The sequence below is a fragment of the Bombina bombina genome, chromosome 6, assembly GCF_027579735.1.
Source record: "Bombina bombina isolate aBomBom1 chromosome 6, aBomBom1.pri, whole genome shotgun sequence".
Taxonomy (NCBI): Eukaryota; Metazoa; Chordata; class Amphibia; order Anura; family Bombinatoridae; genus Bombina; species Bombina bombina.
The window spans coordinates 434,722,532-434,739,764 of record NC_069504.1 but is presented as its reverse complement, the minus strand read 5'-3'; the positions used below and the strand labels follow the sequence as shown (position 1 = coordinate 434,739,764).

Below are 17,233 nucleotides of genomic sequence, written 5' to 3'. Positions count from 1 at the left end.
AAAAAACCCAACACTAACCCCCTGAAGATCTTCATCCAAGCCGGGCGAGTGGTCCTCCAGACAGGCAGAAGTCTTCATCCAAGCTGGGCAGAAGTGGTCCTCCAGACGGGCAGAAGTCTTCATCCAGACGGCATCTTCTATCTTCATTCATCCGGTGCGGAGCGGCTCCATCTTCAATACATCCGACGCGGAGCATCCTCTTCTTCCGACGACTAAAACAGAATGAAGGTATCTTTAAGTGACGTCATCCAAGATGGCGTCCCTTAGATTCCGATTGGCTGATAGAATTCTATCAGCCAATCGGAATCAAAGGGACGCCATCTTGGATGACGTCACTTAAAGGTACCTTCATTCTGTTTTAGTCATCGGAAGAAGAGGATGCTCCACATCGGATGTCTTGAAGATGGAGCCGCTCCGCGCTGGATGGATGAAGATAGAAGATGCCGTCTGGCATATAAACTCAATCTTATTTTCCAGGAATCTTTTTTTTTTTTTTTTTCGGTACACACACACCACCTCAACACACACTAATATAAATTTAAATCTTATTCTCTAGGAAATTTTCCTATTTTTACACATTTTGTCTCTTCCTTTCTTAAATAGGATATACACTGACACGCATCAACAAAATTAATAGTTGTATGTTACACATCACTGGTTTTTTTTTTTGTTTGTTGTTTGCTTTTTCACAAGTTTGAGATTATTTATATCACTTGGTATTTTCTCTCCTTTTTTCTATTTCACCAATGGAAAAATTTATTATTAATAAAAACTCTAGTTCCCCAAAAATGCCGGCAAAATCTAAAGATAAGAGAACTAAGACTGCAGACACTAGCGTAGACATTATGTCAGATTCAGTTCCGTTAGTTATAGACACCCAGGCCTTAATTGGTCAATTGGCGGCCATTTTCTCACCCCAGTTTGATTCTATCAAGAAAGAGTTAGGTGTGATCTCTACTGACATTGCAACACTCACTTCAGAAATTAAGCATTTTTCAATTAGATTAGTTGAAGCCGAAGAAAGGATATCGGCAGTAGAGGATCAGACAAACACACAGCAAGGACTTCTTAAAAAACACGAGGATAAAATAAGTAATATGCAATTGCGCCTGGAGGACCTGGAGGATCGCTCCAGGCGCAATAACATAAGAATTATTGGACTTCCGGAGCTCCCGGAGTTTGAAGATCTCATGACATTTACCTCTATGACCTTACCACAGGCCCTGGGTATGCCATCACATCTGTTACCCCTGATTGTGGAGAGGGCACATAGAACCGGTCCCAGGAAAAATGTTGAGAACGGGGCAGCCAGACCAAGAATGATTATCTTCAGACTCCTGAAGTTTCAGGATAAAATAGAATTATTGAACCTTTTTAAGAAAAGGAAAAATGAGCCGGTGATATTCGGTAACAACAAGATTTTGTTGTTTCAGGATTTCTCCAGTGAAACTTCTGCTAAAAGAAAAATCACGGCCCCATACTGTACTCAGTTAATAAATAAAGGTATAAATGCATGGTTGATGTATCCGGCGAGAATTATAATAGACGTAAAAGGTAGCAGACAAGTATTCAATGAAGTAACTGAAATTATTGAATTTTTAAAAACTGTGGGATAACAAAGGCATGTTCAGAATGTGTATCAAAATGTCTGCGCTTTGATCTTGATGTTTAGAGTGAAGATCTATGGTTGGATTATGTTCCTTTTTTTTGTTGTTTTGTTTTGTCTGTTTTTTGAGGATAAAAGAGAGAGAGAGGGAAGGAGAGAGGAGGAAGAGAGAGAAGAAGGATAAGGAAAGAGAGAAGAATCAGGAAGATGAATTGTAATAAACAGGATGACAGATATGGGAGGATTTTATCCTGGAATGTGGGGGGGATATCATCCCCAGTGAAACGTAAACTTGTGATTAAAATTTTAGGCAAGATGCAGCCTGACGTGGTTTGTTTACAGGAAACCCATTTATCTGAGATGGAAGCAACTAAGTTAAAGATTAAATGGGTTGGTGAAGTAATTTCTACTAAAGGTACAAATAGAAAATGCGGCGTAGGAATTTTATTGCATAAACAATTAGATTACAAAATAATCAAGATAGAGGTTGATAGTCAAGCGAGATATATCTTACTTCAAATATTAGTTAAAGATATAAAGTTTGTAATTTGCAACATATATGCTCCGAATAGATTATCAGTAGATTTCTGGGAGAAAATCCAAAATAAAGTATTTCCATATAAAAATCAAAATTTAGTAGTTTGTGGAGATTTCAACATGACTTTAGATCCTGAGTTGGATCGATTCTCACAAAGAAATACAGCCAGTAACAGATATATGTCAAAATACTTTAAGAAATTTTGTAATAAAATGAAATTGGTAGACATTTGGCGGATTCAAAATCCTGATAGCCTCAGATACACTTGTGAATCACGTGCACATAGAACATTTTCCAGGATAGACCTCTTCCTAGTGTCTGAATCACTCTCTATTTTGCAAGTAAAGCCCGATATTGGAGAGATCTAGATATCGGACCACGCAGTAATTTCTTTAACAATTTTAGTGAAGAACATAGGTAATTCCCAGAATAAGGTATTTTCTTTCCCTCTGTCTCTATGTTCTGAGCCCAGATTTTGTGCATGGCTACAAATGAAATGGCATGAATATGTGATGGATAATGCTGAGTATAGAAATAAAATTGAAATCTTTTGGGAAGCAGCCAAAGCTGTCCTTAGAGGAGAGATTGTAGCATATTTAAATGCCCGTTCAAAAAAGAAAATACCCGTTCAAAAAAAGATTAAAGCTAGAGAAGCTGCATTGGCAACAAGTGTACAAAAGAGATACATTCAGGTTCAACAGGATCCTTCACAGCAAAACTGGGACAGTTATATCCTTATTAGAAAGGAAAGAGATCTCTATCTAAAACAAAAATCGATAGCTGAGGAACTAAGATTAAATAGATTTTATAGGGGTTTCCATGGAAGTTCAGCAAAATATCTAGCTAGTCTTACTAAATGTAGAAAGAAAAAAAACTTTATACCGGTCATTAAAGACAAAGAGACTAGACAGTATGAAACAGGGAAAATTTGCGAAACTTTTGCTGCCTATTACCAGAATCTATATTCCACTGTAGAAATAAACCGTGATAATCAAGAGAGATTTTGGTCATAGTAAATAGTGACCCCAGAAAGTTCAGAGGATGACTTAAAGACATTAAATGAACCTATAACTAAAGAGGAAATTAGTAATGCTATTGATAAATTGAAAGGTAACAAAGCTGCTGGCCCGGATGGATTTCCATCAGAGTTCTATAAATGTCTAAAGGAAGAATTAGTACCAATTTTAGAGCAGCTTTTTAATAAATACTACACAGACAATACGCCGATCTCAACTTATTTTTCAATGGCCAATATCTCCCTCATATTGAAGAAAGACAAGGATGTAGAGGACCCAGCCTCTTAAAGACCAATATCGGTCTTAAACTCTGATTACAAGATTTTAACTGCTATTTTAGCTAGTAGGTTCTCGCTATGCCTACAAAAACGTATTCATCCTGATCAATCTGGGTTCATGACCAATAGAAATTCTAGCAAGAATATACATAAATTAACAACTTTTTTGGATTATGCATGGAATCATGAGCAGCTAAACAGAAGACACAATATGGCAGTTTTAACACTAGATGCAGTTAAAGCGTTCGACTCCATAGTCTGGGAGCACTTATTTACTTCATTAGGAAAATTTGGGATCAGAGGTAATTTTGCACAATGCATTCATAGAATTTACTCAGATCCTATTTCGTATTTAGTGGTTAATGGGACTACTTCTTCTAAAATCCTATTGCAGCGTGGTACCCGACAAGGATGCCCATTATCACCTCTACTGTTTAATATCTGTCTCCCTCACATTCCAGGATATCGTCTTATTATTTAAGACATCCAGTAATCAAGACTATCGTGGGGTCTACCCTTTAAACATTATAATTTTAGCTGTAAGACAGTGTATTTTAAAGAGCTGGAAAGCGAGAAGAGCTCCCCCTCTATTTATTGTTTTCCAGACGATACAGGAGCAGATTATTTTTGAATCTTACCATCTTCAGACTCCTTCAGAAAAAAGAATAAAAAAGTTCTTATATGGGTGGTATGCTATTATTTAGACATACTCTCTAGCTATCCAAAAACAGATATTAGCTCCTTTCTTATCCTCTATTAGTTTTATTGAGATGGCAGTATTAGAATTGTTTCCATATAATTGGATCAGGAATCCTGCCGATGTATAAACACAGTGAGTAGGTGGGTTATGTGTGTTTTTTTTTTTTTTTTTTGTTTCGTTATCCCCTGCCCCTCCTGGCTAACCCCATGAGGAGCAAAAAAAAGAAGAAGAAAAAAATGCCGACAAATGATTAATATATGTTGTTTCTCAGATTCAGGTGTCTTGTATTGTTCATAAATCTTAGAATCTGATAAGTAATGTAATTGACAAAATGGCAAGACCTTTGTTTATTGTACAATCTATTTTAAGATTTGTTTATGTCTGGATGAAGACTTCTGCCCGTCTGGAGGACCACTTCGCCCGGCTTGGATGAAGACTTCTCCCGGCTTCGTTGAGGACTTCGGCCTGGTAGGATGAAGACTTCTGCCGCTTCCTTGAGGATGGATGTCGGATCTTCAGAACAGTAAGTCAATCTTAAGGGGGTTAGTGTTAGGTTTTTTTAAGGGTATATTGGGTGGGTTTATTTTTTAGATTAGGGATTTGGGCTTGCAAATGAGCTAACTGCCCTTTTAAGGGCAATGCCCATCCAAATGCCCTTTTCAAGGCAATGGGGAGCTTAGGTTTTTTAGCTAGTATTTTATTTGGGGGGTTGGTTGTGTGGGTGGTGGGTTTTACTGTTGGGGGGGTTGTTTGTATTTTTTTTTACAGGTAAAAGAGCTGATTACTTTGGGGCAATGCCCCGCAAAAGGCCCTTTTAAGGGCTATTGGTAGTTTAGTTTAGGCTAGTTTTTTATTTTATTTTGGGGGAGCTTTTTTATTTTAATAGGGCTATTAGATTAGGTGTAATTAGTTTAAATTTCTGTAATTTAGTGGGGGTTTTTGTACTTTAGATAATTTAATTTAATTTAGGTAATTGCATGTAATTTATTTAATTGTATTTAATTTAGTTAATTTATTTAATTATAGTGTAGTGTTAGGTATAATTGTAACTTAGGTTAGGTTTTATTTTACAGGTACTTTTGTATTTATTTTAGCTAGGTAGTTATTAAATAGTTAATAACTATTTAGTAACTATTCTACCTAGTTAAAATAAATACAAACTTGCCTGTAAAATAAAAATCCTAAACTAGCTACAATGTAACTATTAGTTATATTGTAGCTATCTTAGGGTTTATTTTACAGGTAAGTATTTAGTTTTAAATAGGAATAATTTAGTTAATGATAGGAATTTTTAGTTAGATTTCTTTTAATTATATTTAAGTTAGGGGGTATTAGGGTTTGACTTAGATTTAGGGGTTAATAACTTTAATATAGTGGCGGCGACATTAGGGACGGCAGATTAGGGGTTAATAAATGTAGGTAGGTGGCAGCGATGTTAGGGACGGCGGTTTAGGGGTTAATATATTTATTATAGTGGCGGCAATGTCCGGTTCGGCAGATTAGGGGTTAAAAAATTTATTTTAGTGTTTGCGATGTGGGAGGGCCTCGGTTTAAGGGTTAATAGGTAGTTTATGGGTGTTAGTGTACTTTTTAGCACTTTAGTTAAGAATTTTATGCTACGGCGTTGTAGTGTAAAACTCTTAACTACTGACTTTAAAATGCGGTACCAGTCTTGACAGGAGAGGGTCTACCGCTCACTTTTTGGCAGACTCGTAATACCGGCGCTATGCAAGTCCCATTGAAAAAAGAGGATACACAATTTACGTAAGTGGATTTGCGGTATTTCCAAGTCTGGCCAAAAAAGTGAGCGGTACACCTGTACCTGCAAGAATCGTAATACCAGCGGGAGTTAAAAAGCAGCGTTAGGACCGGCTAACACTGCTTTTTAAGCCTAACGCAAAACTCGTAATCTAGCCGAGATTGTGGTAATATGTGGAATTAGTGGCCACTATTGATGTGTTGTAGTGTGTTTTTATTCCCCTTGTGATGTGTTTTACAAACCTTTTCTATGTAACAAGATTAATCAGTATTTTATTATTTGTGTGGTTTTTATGCATTAAATCTGCTCAAAGCAATTGATTTATGGATGACTGATCAATTTTTGTTTTAAGATTTATTTTTAAGATCTACATTATATATTCAGTGAAGATTTGAGACGTGAATGCCATGGAAACTCTTGCAAAACTGGGTGAGATGTGTGTATAAAGTTTGTTGTAAAGCATTCATCGGAATTCTACAATATGTCATATATTTGAAAACAAATATACAATAGTGTTTGTAGCTTTCTATAAAGATTCGTTTTTCAGTGAACCATACATGAGTGACGTTATAATTTAACATATTTTTAATGTCATGGGGACAAAAGGAAAACAATAAATTGTGACAGTGAGGCAATGTGTAGGGAAACCAATGAATATGTTTTATAAAAATATCAAACTATTCAATTAACCTCAATAAATTTCAACACAATTTGTGGGCCTCACTCAAAATACTTTCAAAACTCACGGACGGACCATTACATCTTCCATAAAAATATTTTTATCAAAAGGGCTTTAATTCATACATTAATTAACTCCAGGTGTTCTGAAACCCAATATGTAACCCCATAATCTATAGTGCCCTCCTATACACCTCAGCCTAGCGCAGGACTTTTCAAACCTGTCCTCAGGCCACATTTTCAGGATATCTGACTGGAGCACAGGTGAAATAATCATCTGATTAGTAAACATGCGGCTAGATTATGAGTTTTACGGTAAGAGCTGCTCGGTAATAACTTGCACGTTATTGTCACAGCTCATTTACCTACAGCACTGGTATTACAGGTTTACAAAAACCCGGCATTAACAGGCAAAAAAAGTGAGTGTAGAGCAAAATTGAGCTCCATACCGCACTCCAATACCAGCGCTGCGGTGAGCGGCGGTAAGATGGTTTTACGTGCTCGTGCACGATTTCCCCATAGACATCAATGGGGATAGCCGGCTGAAAAAAAGTTTAACACCTGCAATAAAGGAGCGTAAAGCTCCGTAACGCAGCCCCATTGATTCCTATGGGGAAACTAAATTTATGTTTACACCTAACACCCTAACATAAACCCGAGTCTAAACACCCCTAATCTTACACTTATTAACCCCTAATCTGCCGCCCCAGACATCGCTGACACCTACATTACACTTATTAACCCCTAATATGCCGCCCCGCCTACATTACAGTTATTAATCCCTAATATGCCGCCCCAATGTCGCCGCCACCTACATTATATTTATTAACCCCTAATCTGCTGCCCCCGACTTCGCCGACACCTACATTAGAATTATTAACCCATAATTTGCCGTTCCCAATGTCGCCACCACTATACTAAAGTTATTAACCCCTAACCCTAACACCCCTGACATTAATTTAATTAAAAGAAATCTAAATAAAACCTACTATTAATAATTCCTATTTAAAACTAAATACTTACCTGTAAAATAAACCCTAAGTTAGCTACAATATAATTAATAGTTACATTGTATCTATCTTAAGTTTTATTTTTATTTCACAGGCAAGTTTGTATTTATTTTAACTAGGTAGAATAGTTAGTAAATAGTTATTAACTAATTACTAACTACCTAGCTAAAATAAATACAAATTTACCTGTAAAATAAAACCTAACCTGTCTTACACTAATACCTAACCTTACACTACAATTAAATAAATTAATTACATAAAATAAATACAATTAACTAAATTACAAAAAAAAACAACACTAAATTACACAAAATAAAAATAAATTATCAGATATTTAAACTAATTACACCTAATCTAATAGCCCAATCAAAATAAAAAAGCCCCCCCAAAATAAAAAAAAACCCTAGCCTAAACTAAACTACCAATAGCCCTTAAAAGGGCCTTTTGCGGGGCATTGCCCCAAATAAATCAGCTCTTTTACCTGTAAAGAAAAATACAAACAACCCCCCAACAGTAAAACCCACCACCCACACAACCAACCCCCCAAATAAAATCCCGACTAAAAAAACCTAAGCTCCCTATTGCCCAGAAAAGGGCATTTGGATTGGCATTGCCCTTAAAAGGGCGACTAACATTGACCCCCGAAGATCCACTTACAGTTTTTGAAGACCCGACATCCATCCTCAACGAAGTCGGCAGAAGTCTTCATCCAACCGGGCAGAAGTCTTCATTCAGACGGATTCTTCTATCTTCCTCCATCCGGCGCGGAGCGGCTCCATCTTCAAGACATCCGGCGCGGAGCATCCTCTTCAATCGTCTTCTTGCAGAATGAAGGTTCCTTTAAATGACGTTATCCAAGATGGCATCCCTTGAATTCCGATTCAAGAATTCTATCAGCCAATCAGAATTAAAAATGAAAAAACCCTATTGGCTGATGCAATGGAACAGCCAATAGAATGCAAGCTCAATCCTATCGGCTGATTTTATGAACCAATAGGATTGAAGCTTAATCCTATTGGCTGATTGCATCAGCCAATAGGATTTTTTCACCTTTAATTCTGATTGGCTGATAGAATTCTATCAGCCAATCGGAATTCAAGGGACACCATATTGGATGACGTCATTGAAGATGGAGCCACCCCGCGCCGGATGGATGAAGATAGAAGATGCCGTCTGGATGAAGACTTCTGCCCGGTTGGATGAAGACGTCTGCCGCTTCGTTGAGGACTTTTGCTGGCTTCGTTGAGGATGGATGTCGGGTCTTCAAAAACTGTAAGTGGATCTTCGGGGGTTAGTGTTAGGCTTTTTTAAGGGTTTATTGGGTGGGTTTTATTTTTAGATTAGGGGTTTGGGCACTTGAAAAAGAGCTAAATGCCCTTTTAAGGGCAATGCCCGTCCAAATGCCCTTTTCAGGGCAATGGGGAGCTTAGGTTTCTTAGTTAGGATTTTATTTGGGGGTCGGTTGTGTGGGTGGTGGGTTTTACTGTTGGGGGGGTTGTTTGTATTTTTTTTACAGATAAAAGAGCTGATTTCTTTGGGGCAATGCCATGCAAAAGGCCCTTTTAAGGGCTATTGGTAGTTTAGTTTAGGCTAGGGTTATTTTTTATTTGAGGGGGGCTTTTTTATTTTGATAGGGCTATTAGATTAGGTGTAATTAGTTTAAATATCTGATAATTTATTTTTTATTTTGTGTAATTTTTTTTTTTTTGTAATTTAGTTAATTGTATTTATTTTATGTGTTAGTGTAAGACAGGTTAGGTTTTATTTTACAGGTAAATTTGTATTTATTTTAGCTAGGTAGTTAGTAAATAGTTAATAACTATTTACTAACTATTCTACCTAGTTAAAATAAATACAAACTTGCCTGTGAAATAAAAATAAAACCTAAGATAGATACAATGTAACTATTAGTTATATTGTAGCCAGCTTAGTGTTTATTTTATAGGTAAGTATTTAGTTTCAAATAGGAATTATTTAGGTAATGATAGTAGGTTTAATTTAGATTTATTTTAATTATATTTAAGTTAGGGGGTGTTAGGGTTAGACTTAGGTTTAGGGGTTAATAAATTTAGTATAGTGGCAGCGAATTTGGGGGCGGCAGATTATGGGTTAATAAATGTAGGTAGGTTGCGGCAATGTTAGGGGCGGCAGATTAGGGGTTAATAATATTTAACTAGTGTTTGTGATGCGGGAGTGCGGCGGTTTAGGGGTTAATATGTTTATTCTAGTGGCGGCGATGTCCGGAGTGGCAGATTAGGGGTTAATAATTTTATTTTAGTGTTTGAGATGCAGGAGGGCCTCGGTTTAGAGGGTTAATAGGTAGTTTATGGGTGTTAGTGTACTTTTTAGCACTTTAGTTATGAGTTTTATGTTACAGCTTTGTAGCGTAAAACTCATAACTACTGACTTTCGGTTTACGGTATGGATCTTGACGGTATTGGCTGTACCGCTCACTTTTTGGCCTCCCAGGCAAACTCGTAATACCGGCGCTATAGAAGTCCCATTGAAAAAGGACTTTTTGAAAGCTGCGGTAATTACGTTGAATTACGGCTAAAAAAGTGTGCAGTGCAGCTAAACCTGCAAAACTCGTAATACCAGCGGTAGTGAAAAAGAGCCTTAACGCTGCTTTTTCACTCATACAGCAAAACTCGTAATCTAGCCGATGGTGTTTACCTGCTCTCAGCCAAGGTAATCCTGAAAATCTGTCCTGCTAGGAGGTATGAGGACAGGTTTAAAACTCCTTGCACTAGTGAAGAAATATTTCTGTAAAGCCAGAAATTATATGTATCTTACTCAAGAAATTTTCCAAATCTACATTTCCCAGTATTTAGGGGTTGACCCTGCAGGTTAAGATTCTAAAATGCCGGTTAAGATTCTAAAATGCCAATGTTTGACTACTACAGTATTTTCAAACTTAATAAGTTTTGGAATAAAACAATTATGGTTCATGTCACATCACATTTGATTGCCTTATAGGTTTATACACAACTATTTGTGGGAAGAATGTAGTACAACAGGTACAAATGTATTGTTTTAATCTAATGTTGAATAATGATATCTCTTAAAGTGATATGAAACCCACATTTTTTTTAATACATCATTCAGATGGTTCATGCAATTTGAAAAAACTGTCAAATGTACTTTTGTTTTTCTAATTTGCTTAGTTCTCTTGGTGTCTTTTGTTGAAAAGCATACCTAGGTATGCTCAGGAGGTGGGAGATAGCTGCTGATTGGCGGTTGCACATACAGTATATGCCACTTGTAATTCGCTTACCGGTGTGTTCAGCTAGCTCCCAGTATTGCATTGCTGCACTTTCAATAAAGGATACCAACAGAATGAAGCAAAATTATGATAGAAGTAAATTGGAAAGCTGTTTAAAAATATATGTTCTATGTTAATCATAAAAGACAAAATTTGGGTTTCATTTCCCTTTAAAATAATTGTTAGTTTTCACTTAAAAATATACAAAAAACATGTTTACCTCAGCAATTTTAAATATAACAGGTGGGGCTGGAACACGATTTATTTTTGCAGCCTTTCGTATAATTGCTTCTGCTTCCTCTATCCTTCCCTGAGATATTAGCCACTGCGGAGATTCAGGGATAATCCTACAAATGAATGAAACATTTTAGTAACATTTAATTTTTTATATATATATATTCCATAGAATAATTGTGACATATCACAAGCAGGAAAGGTTTGTGCACAAGGATGGTTTGCAAATGTAGGAATATTAAGAAGAGGATAGCAGAAGGGTATAGTCATCTTCAATTACTAGCACTTTGCTCTCCGGTATCATTTATTTAGCACCAGCAATTAACGCAGGATGCGGCATAATCAGTATAATTGTGTTTTATCTTACATAAAAAAGCAAAACAAAAATTTTAATATAAATTTTTAACGTCATTTTGAATATGAAGATTCCCAAGCTAAGACAGGTCTGACCATATGTATGAGAAAGGTAAGAATCTGATGAAAAATATAGATATGTATTGTAGGATACTAGGGTGCTACCACAGTATGCTGCACTTGCAACCCTGAAATTGATATTAATACATTCTAGCACTAAAAATGGTGACACTGTTAACATAAGCCTCTAAGATACTTGTTCCAGTGCTTCCATAAAAATATTGTTGCTAGTCACTATTAATTCCAGGTAGCCACCATAAACATTAAGAGTCTTTAATAGCAGCTGAGTAATAGTCTAAGCTACACAACAGATTTATCATTCTCTGGACAGACAAGGTTTGCATGGTGGGAACCTGTCACCCCAGGATTGCAAATACTCGCTGTCTGTATTTATTATTGCACAAGTAGTCGCTTGTGAAATGCTGCCACCCTACTCTAGCACAACCAACTGAGCAAGAGCATAGCGTTTCCGTCACCCCATTTAGATTAGTCCAGGGTGATTTGAATCTGTCACTGAGGTTAGGAAGCAGCTTTCTTGATGGCTCCTTCTTTAATTTACTGCTGCAGGCTCACATGAGAGAGCCTGCACGCTAACGGCCATTTGCCCTTTTTATAAATCTGCCCCATACATTCCTTTATCAAATATTTCATCAACAAGAGGGATTTTTTTTATATATATTATGACAAATTAGTAGACGAATACACACCAAGATTACGAGTTTTGCGTTAACAGGGGTGCGGTGCCAACGCTTAGTTTATGCTCACCGCTCACCTACAAACAACGCTGGTATTACAGGTTTTTTTAAACCCGGCGTTAGCCGCAAAAAAAGTGAGCGGAGAGCAAAATTTAGCTCCACATCTCACCTCAATACCAGAGCTGCTTACGGTAGTGGTGAGCTGGCTAAACATGCTCGTGCACGATTTCCCCATAGGAATCAATGGGGCAGTTTCGGCTGAAAAAAAACCTAACACCTGCAAAAAAGCAGCGTTCAGCTCCTAACGCAGTCCCATTGAGTCCTATGGGGAAAATACATTTATGTCTACACCTAACACCCTAACATGAACCCCGAGTCTAAACACCCCTAATCTTACACTTATTGACCCCTAATCTGCTGCCCCCGACATCGCCGCCACCTATATTATATTATTAACCACTAATCTGCCGCTCCGGACACCGCCGCCACCTACATTATTCCTATGAACCCCTAATCTGCTGCCCCCAACATCGCCGAAACCTACTTTTTATTTATTAACCCCTACTCTGCTGCCCCCAAAGTTGCCGCCACCTAACTACACTTATTAACCCCTAATCTGCCGCTGCCGACATCGCAGCCACTATAATAAAGTTATTAAGCCCTAAATCTAAGTCTAACCCTAAACCTAATCCCCCCCTAACTTAAATATAATTTAAATAAATCAAAATAAAATAACTACAATTAACTAAATTAGTCCTATTTAAAACTAAATACTTACCTATAAAATAAACCCTAAGCTAGCTACAATATAACTAATAATTACATTGTAGCTATTTTTGGATTTATTTTTATTTTACAGGCAAGTTTGTATTTATATTAACTAGGTAGAATAGTTACTAAATAGTTATTAACTATTTAATAACTACCTAGCTAAAATAAATACAAAAGTTCCTGTAAAATAAACCCTAACCTAAGTTACAATTACACCTAACACTACACTATAAATAAATGAATTACCTAAATTAAATTAAACTAATTACAATTAAATAAAATAAACTAAAGTACAAAAAAAAAAAACACTAAATAAAAAATAATAATAAAATAATTACAAGAATTTTAAACTAATTACACCTACTCTAATCCCCCTAATAAAATAAAAAAGCCCCCCTAAATAAAAAAAATCCCTACCCTATACTAAATTACAAATAGCCCTTAAAAGGGCCTTTTGCAGGGCATTGCCCCAAATTAATCAGCTCTATTACCTGTAAAAAATATTACAATACCCCTCAACATTAAAACCCACCACCCACACACCCAACCCTACTCTAAAACCCACCCAATCCCCCCTTAATAAAACCTAACACTACCCCCTTGAAGATCACCCTACCTTAAGACGTCTTCACCCAGCTGGGCAGAAGTGGACCTCCAGACGGCCAGAAGTCTTCATCCGATCCGGGCAGAAGAGGACCTCCAGAGGGGCAGAAGTCTTCATCCAGACGGCATCTTCTATCTTCATCCATCCGGAGCGGGTCCATCTTCAAGCCAGCCGACGCGGAGCATCCTCTTCCAACGATATCCAACTGAAGAATGAAGGTTCCTTTAAATGACGTCATCCAAGATGGCATCCCTTGAATTCCGATTGGCTGATAGGATTCTATCAGCTAATCGGAATTAAGGTAGGAAAAATCCTATTGGCTGATGCAATCAGCCAATAGGATTGAAGTTCAATCCTATTGGCTGATGCAATCATCCAATAGGATTGAGCTCGCATTCTATTGGCTGTTCCAATCAGCCAATAGAATGCAAGCTCAATCCTGATTGCATCAGCCAATAGGATTTTTCCTACCTTAATTCCGATTGGCTGATAGAATCCTATCGGAATTCAAGGGATGCCATCTTGGATGACGTCATTTAAAGGAACTTTCATTCTTCAGTTGGATGTCGTTGGAAGAGGATGCTCTGCGTCGGCTGGCTTGAAGATGGACCCGCTCCGCTCTGGATAGATGAAGATAGAAGATGCCGTCTTGATGAAGACTTCTGCCCCTCTGGAGGTCCTCTTCTGCCCGGATCGGATGAAGACTTCTGCCCGTCTGGAGGTCCACTTCTGCCCGGTTGGGTGAAGACGTCTCAAGGTAGGGTGATCTTCAAGGGGGTAGTGTTAGGTTTTATTAAGGGGGAATTGGGTAGGTTTTAGAGTAGGGTTGGGTGTGTGGGTGGTGGGTTTTAATGTTGGGGGGGTATTGTAATTTTTTTTACAGGTAATAGAGCTGATTACTTTGGGGCGATGCCCCGCAAAAGGCCCTTTTAAGGGCTATTTGTAATGAGTTTAAAATTCTTGTAATTATTTTATTATTTTTTGTAATTTAGTGTTTTTTTGTACTTTAGTTTATTTTATTGTAATAAGTTTAATTTAATTTAGGTAATTAATTTATTTATAGTGTAGTGTTAGGTGTAATTGTAACTTAGGTTAGCGTTTATTTTACAGGTAAACTTTGTACTTATTTTAGCTAGGTAGTTATTAAATAGTTAATAACTATTTAGTAACTATTCTACCTAGTTAAAATAAATACAAACTTGCCTGTAAAATAAAAATAAATCCTAAAATAGCTACAATGTAATTATTATTTATATTGTAGCTAGCTTAGGGTTTATTTTATAGGTAAGTATTTAGTTTTAAAAAGGACTAATTTAGTTAATTGTAGTTATTTTATTTCGATTTATTTAAATTATATTTAAGTTAGGGGGGGTAGGTTTAGGGTTAGACTAAGATTTAGGGGTTAATACATTTAATATAGTGGTGGCGACATTGTGGGCGGCAGATTAGGGATTAATAAATGTAGGTAGGTGTCGGCGATGTTAGTGACGGCAGATTAGGGGTTAATAAAATGTAACTAGTGTTTGCGAGGCGGGAGTGCAGCGGTTTAGGAGGTCAGTGGCGGTGATTTCCGGTCGGCAGATTAGGGGTTACAAATTTTATTTAAGTGTTTGCGATGTGGGGGGGGGGGGCTCGGTTTAGGGGTTAATAGGTAGTTTATGGGTGCTAGTGTACTTTTTAGCACTTTAGTTAAGAGTTTTATGTTGCAGCGCTAGCCCATAAAACTCTTAACTACTGACTTTTAAATGCGGTATCAGTCTTGACAGGAGAGGCTGTACCGCTCACTTTTTCCAAGACTTGTAATACCGGTGTTAGGAAAATCCCATTAAAAAGATCGGATACACAATTGACGTAAAGGGATTTGCGGTATGCTCAAGTCGCGGAAAAAAAGTGAGCGGTACACCTGTACCTGCCAGACTCGTAATACCAGCGGGCATTAAAAAGCAGCGTTGGGACCTCTCAACGCTGCTTTTTGAGGCTAACGCAAGACTCGTAATCTAGCAGACAGTCAGTTAATTCACATAATGTAGCAAAACTATTAATTTATGCATTTATTGAAAGTCAGCTGACAAGACAGATCATTCTGTCTAACCAAAAGCATAGTCATCATAATCCATCATTTTGTACGCAATATGCAGTTAAAAATCTAAATATATCACTATTCCACTATTGCAATTAGGGGTATCAACACTTTTTAAGAGACTGTGCCCAAATCCTATACTATAAAAGGCCAAGTGTGTTTGTCCGAAGCTGTCATGCGCAGTAGAGACAGCACGAGGACAAACACGCCTGGCCTAAGTCTCTAACTGTTCTGCCGACTGCGCCGAGCAGAAGTGGGCGTGACCGAGCATGAAGGGGGCGGAGCCTAACGCGAAAGCCTGTGAAGGGGGCGGAGCCTAGCGTGAAGGCCCGTGAAGGGCCGTGGAGAGAGCTCAAACAGCTCAAGAGAGGGTGGAGAGATGTGGGGAGAGGGGGGGGAGATGTGGAGTGAGGGGGAAGATGTGGAGAGAAGGGAGAGATGTGCGGAGATGTGGAGAGATGTGGGGAGAGGGGGGAGATGTGGAGAGAGGGGGGAGGTGTGGAGAGAGGGGAGAGATGTGGAGAAAGGGGGGAGATGTGGAGAGAGGGGGAGATGTGGAGAGAGGGGAGAGATGTGGAGAGAGGGGAGAGATGTGGAGAGATGTGGGGAGATGTGGAGAGATGTGAGGAGAGGGGGGAGATGTGGAGTGAGGGGGGAGATGTGGAGTGAGGGGGGAGATGTGGAGTGAGGAGAGATGTAGGGAGATGTGGAGAGAGGGGGGATATGTGGAGAGAGGGGGGAGATGTGGAGAGAGGGGGGAGATGTGGGGAGAGGGGGGAGATGTGGAGAGAGGGGGGAGAGAGAGACAGAGAGAGAGAGGAGAGAGAGAGAGAGGAGAGAGAGAATGAGAGAGAGAGGGGGAGAGAGAGAGAGGGGGGGGGAGAGGGAGAGAGAGGGGGGGGAGAGGGAGAGAGAGACAGAGGGAGAGAGATAGAGAGAGAGGGGAGAGAGAAAGAGGGGAGATGTGGACAGAAAAAGAGAGAGGGGGGAGATAGAGAGAGAGGGGAGTGAGAGAGACAGAGGGGAGAGAGAGAGAGGGGGGAGTGAGAGAGACAGAGGGGAGAGAGAGAGAGAGAGAGAGAGAGAGAGAGAGACAGAGGGGGGAGAGAGAGGAGGAGAGAGAGAGGAGAGAGAGAGAGGGGAGAGAGAGGGGGGAGAGAGAGAGAGGGGAGAGAGAGAGGGGGGGGAGGGGGGGAGAGAGAGGGGAGAGAGATAGAGAGAGGGGGGGAGAGAGAGAGGCGGGGAGAGATAGAGGGGCAAGAGAGAGAGAGAGGAGAGACAGAGGGGGAGAGAGAGAGGAGAGAGAGGGGGAGAAAGAGGAGAGAGAGAGAGAGGGGAGAGAGAGAGAGGGGAGAGAGAGAGGGGGGGGGGAGGGGGGAGAGAGAGATAGAGGGGAGAGAGAGAGGAGAGAGACAGGGAGAGAGAGAGGGGAGAGAGAGAGAGAGAGGAGAGAGACAGGGAGAGAGAGAGGGGAGAGAGAGAGAGGTGAGAGAGAGAGAGAGGGGAGAGAGAGAGAGGGGGGAGAGAGAGGGGGGGGGGAGAGAGAGAGAGAGAGATAGAGGGGAGAGAGAGGAGAGAGACAGAGAGA

General features: G+C 39.0%; 1 protein-coding gene across 1 annotated transcript in view; it reads right to left on the bottom strand.

Moving 5' to 3' along the window:
- The window catches only part of LOC128663052 (organic cation/carnitine transporter 2), a 190,834-nt gene that overhangs the window by 33,513 nt on the left and 140,088 nt on the right, over window positions 1–17,233 (bottom strand). Inside the window, exon 5 of the mRNA XM_053717191.1 lies at window positions 11,068–11,194. Within this exon, the coding sequence (XP_053573166.1) occupies window positions 11,068–11,194 (127 nt within the window). The remainder of the gene's footprint in view (window positions 1–11,067; window positions 11,195–17,233) is intronic.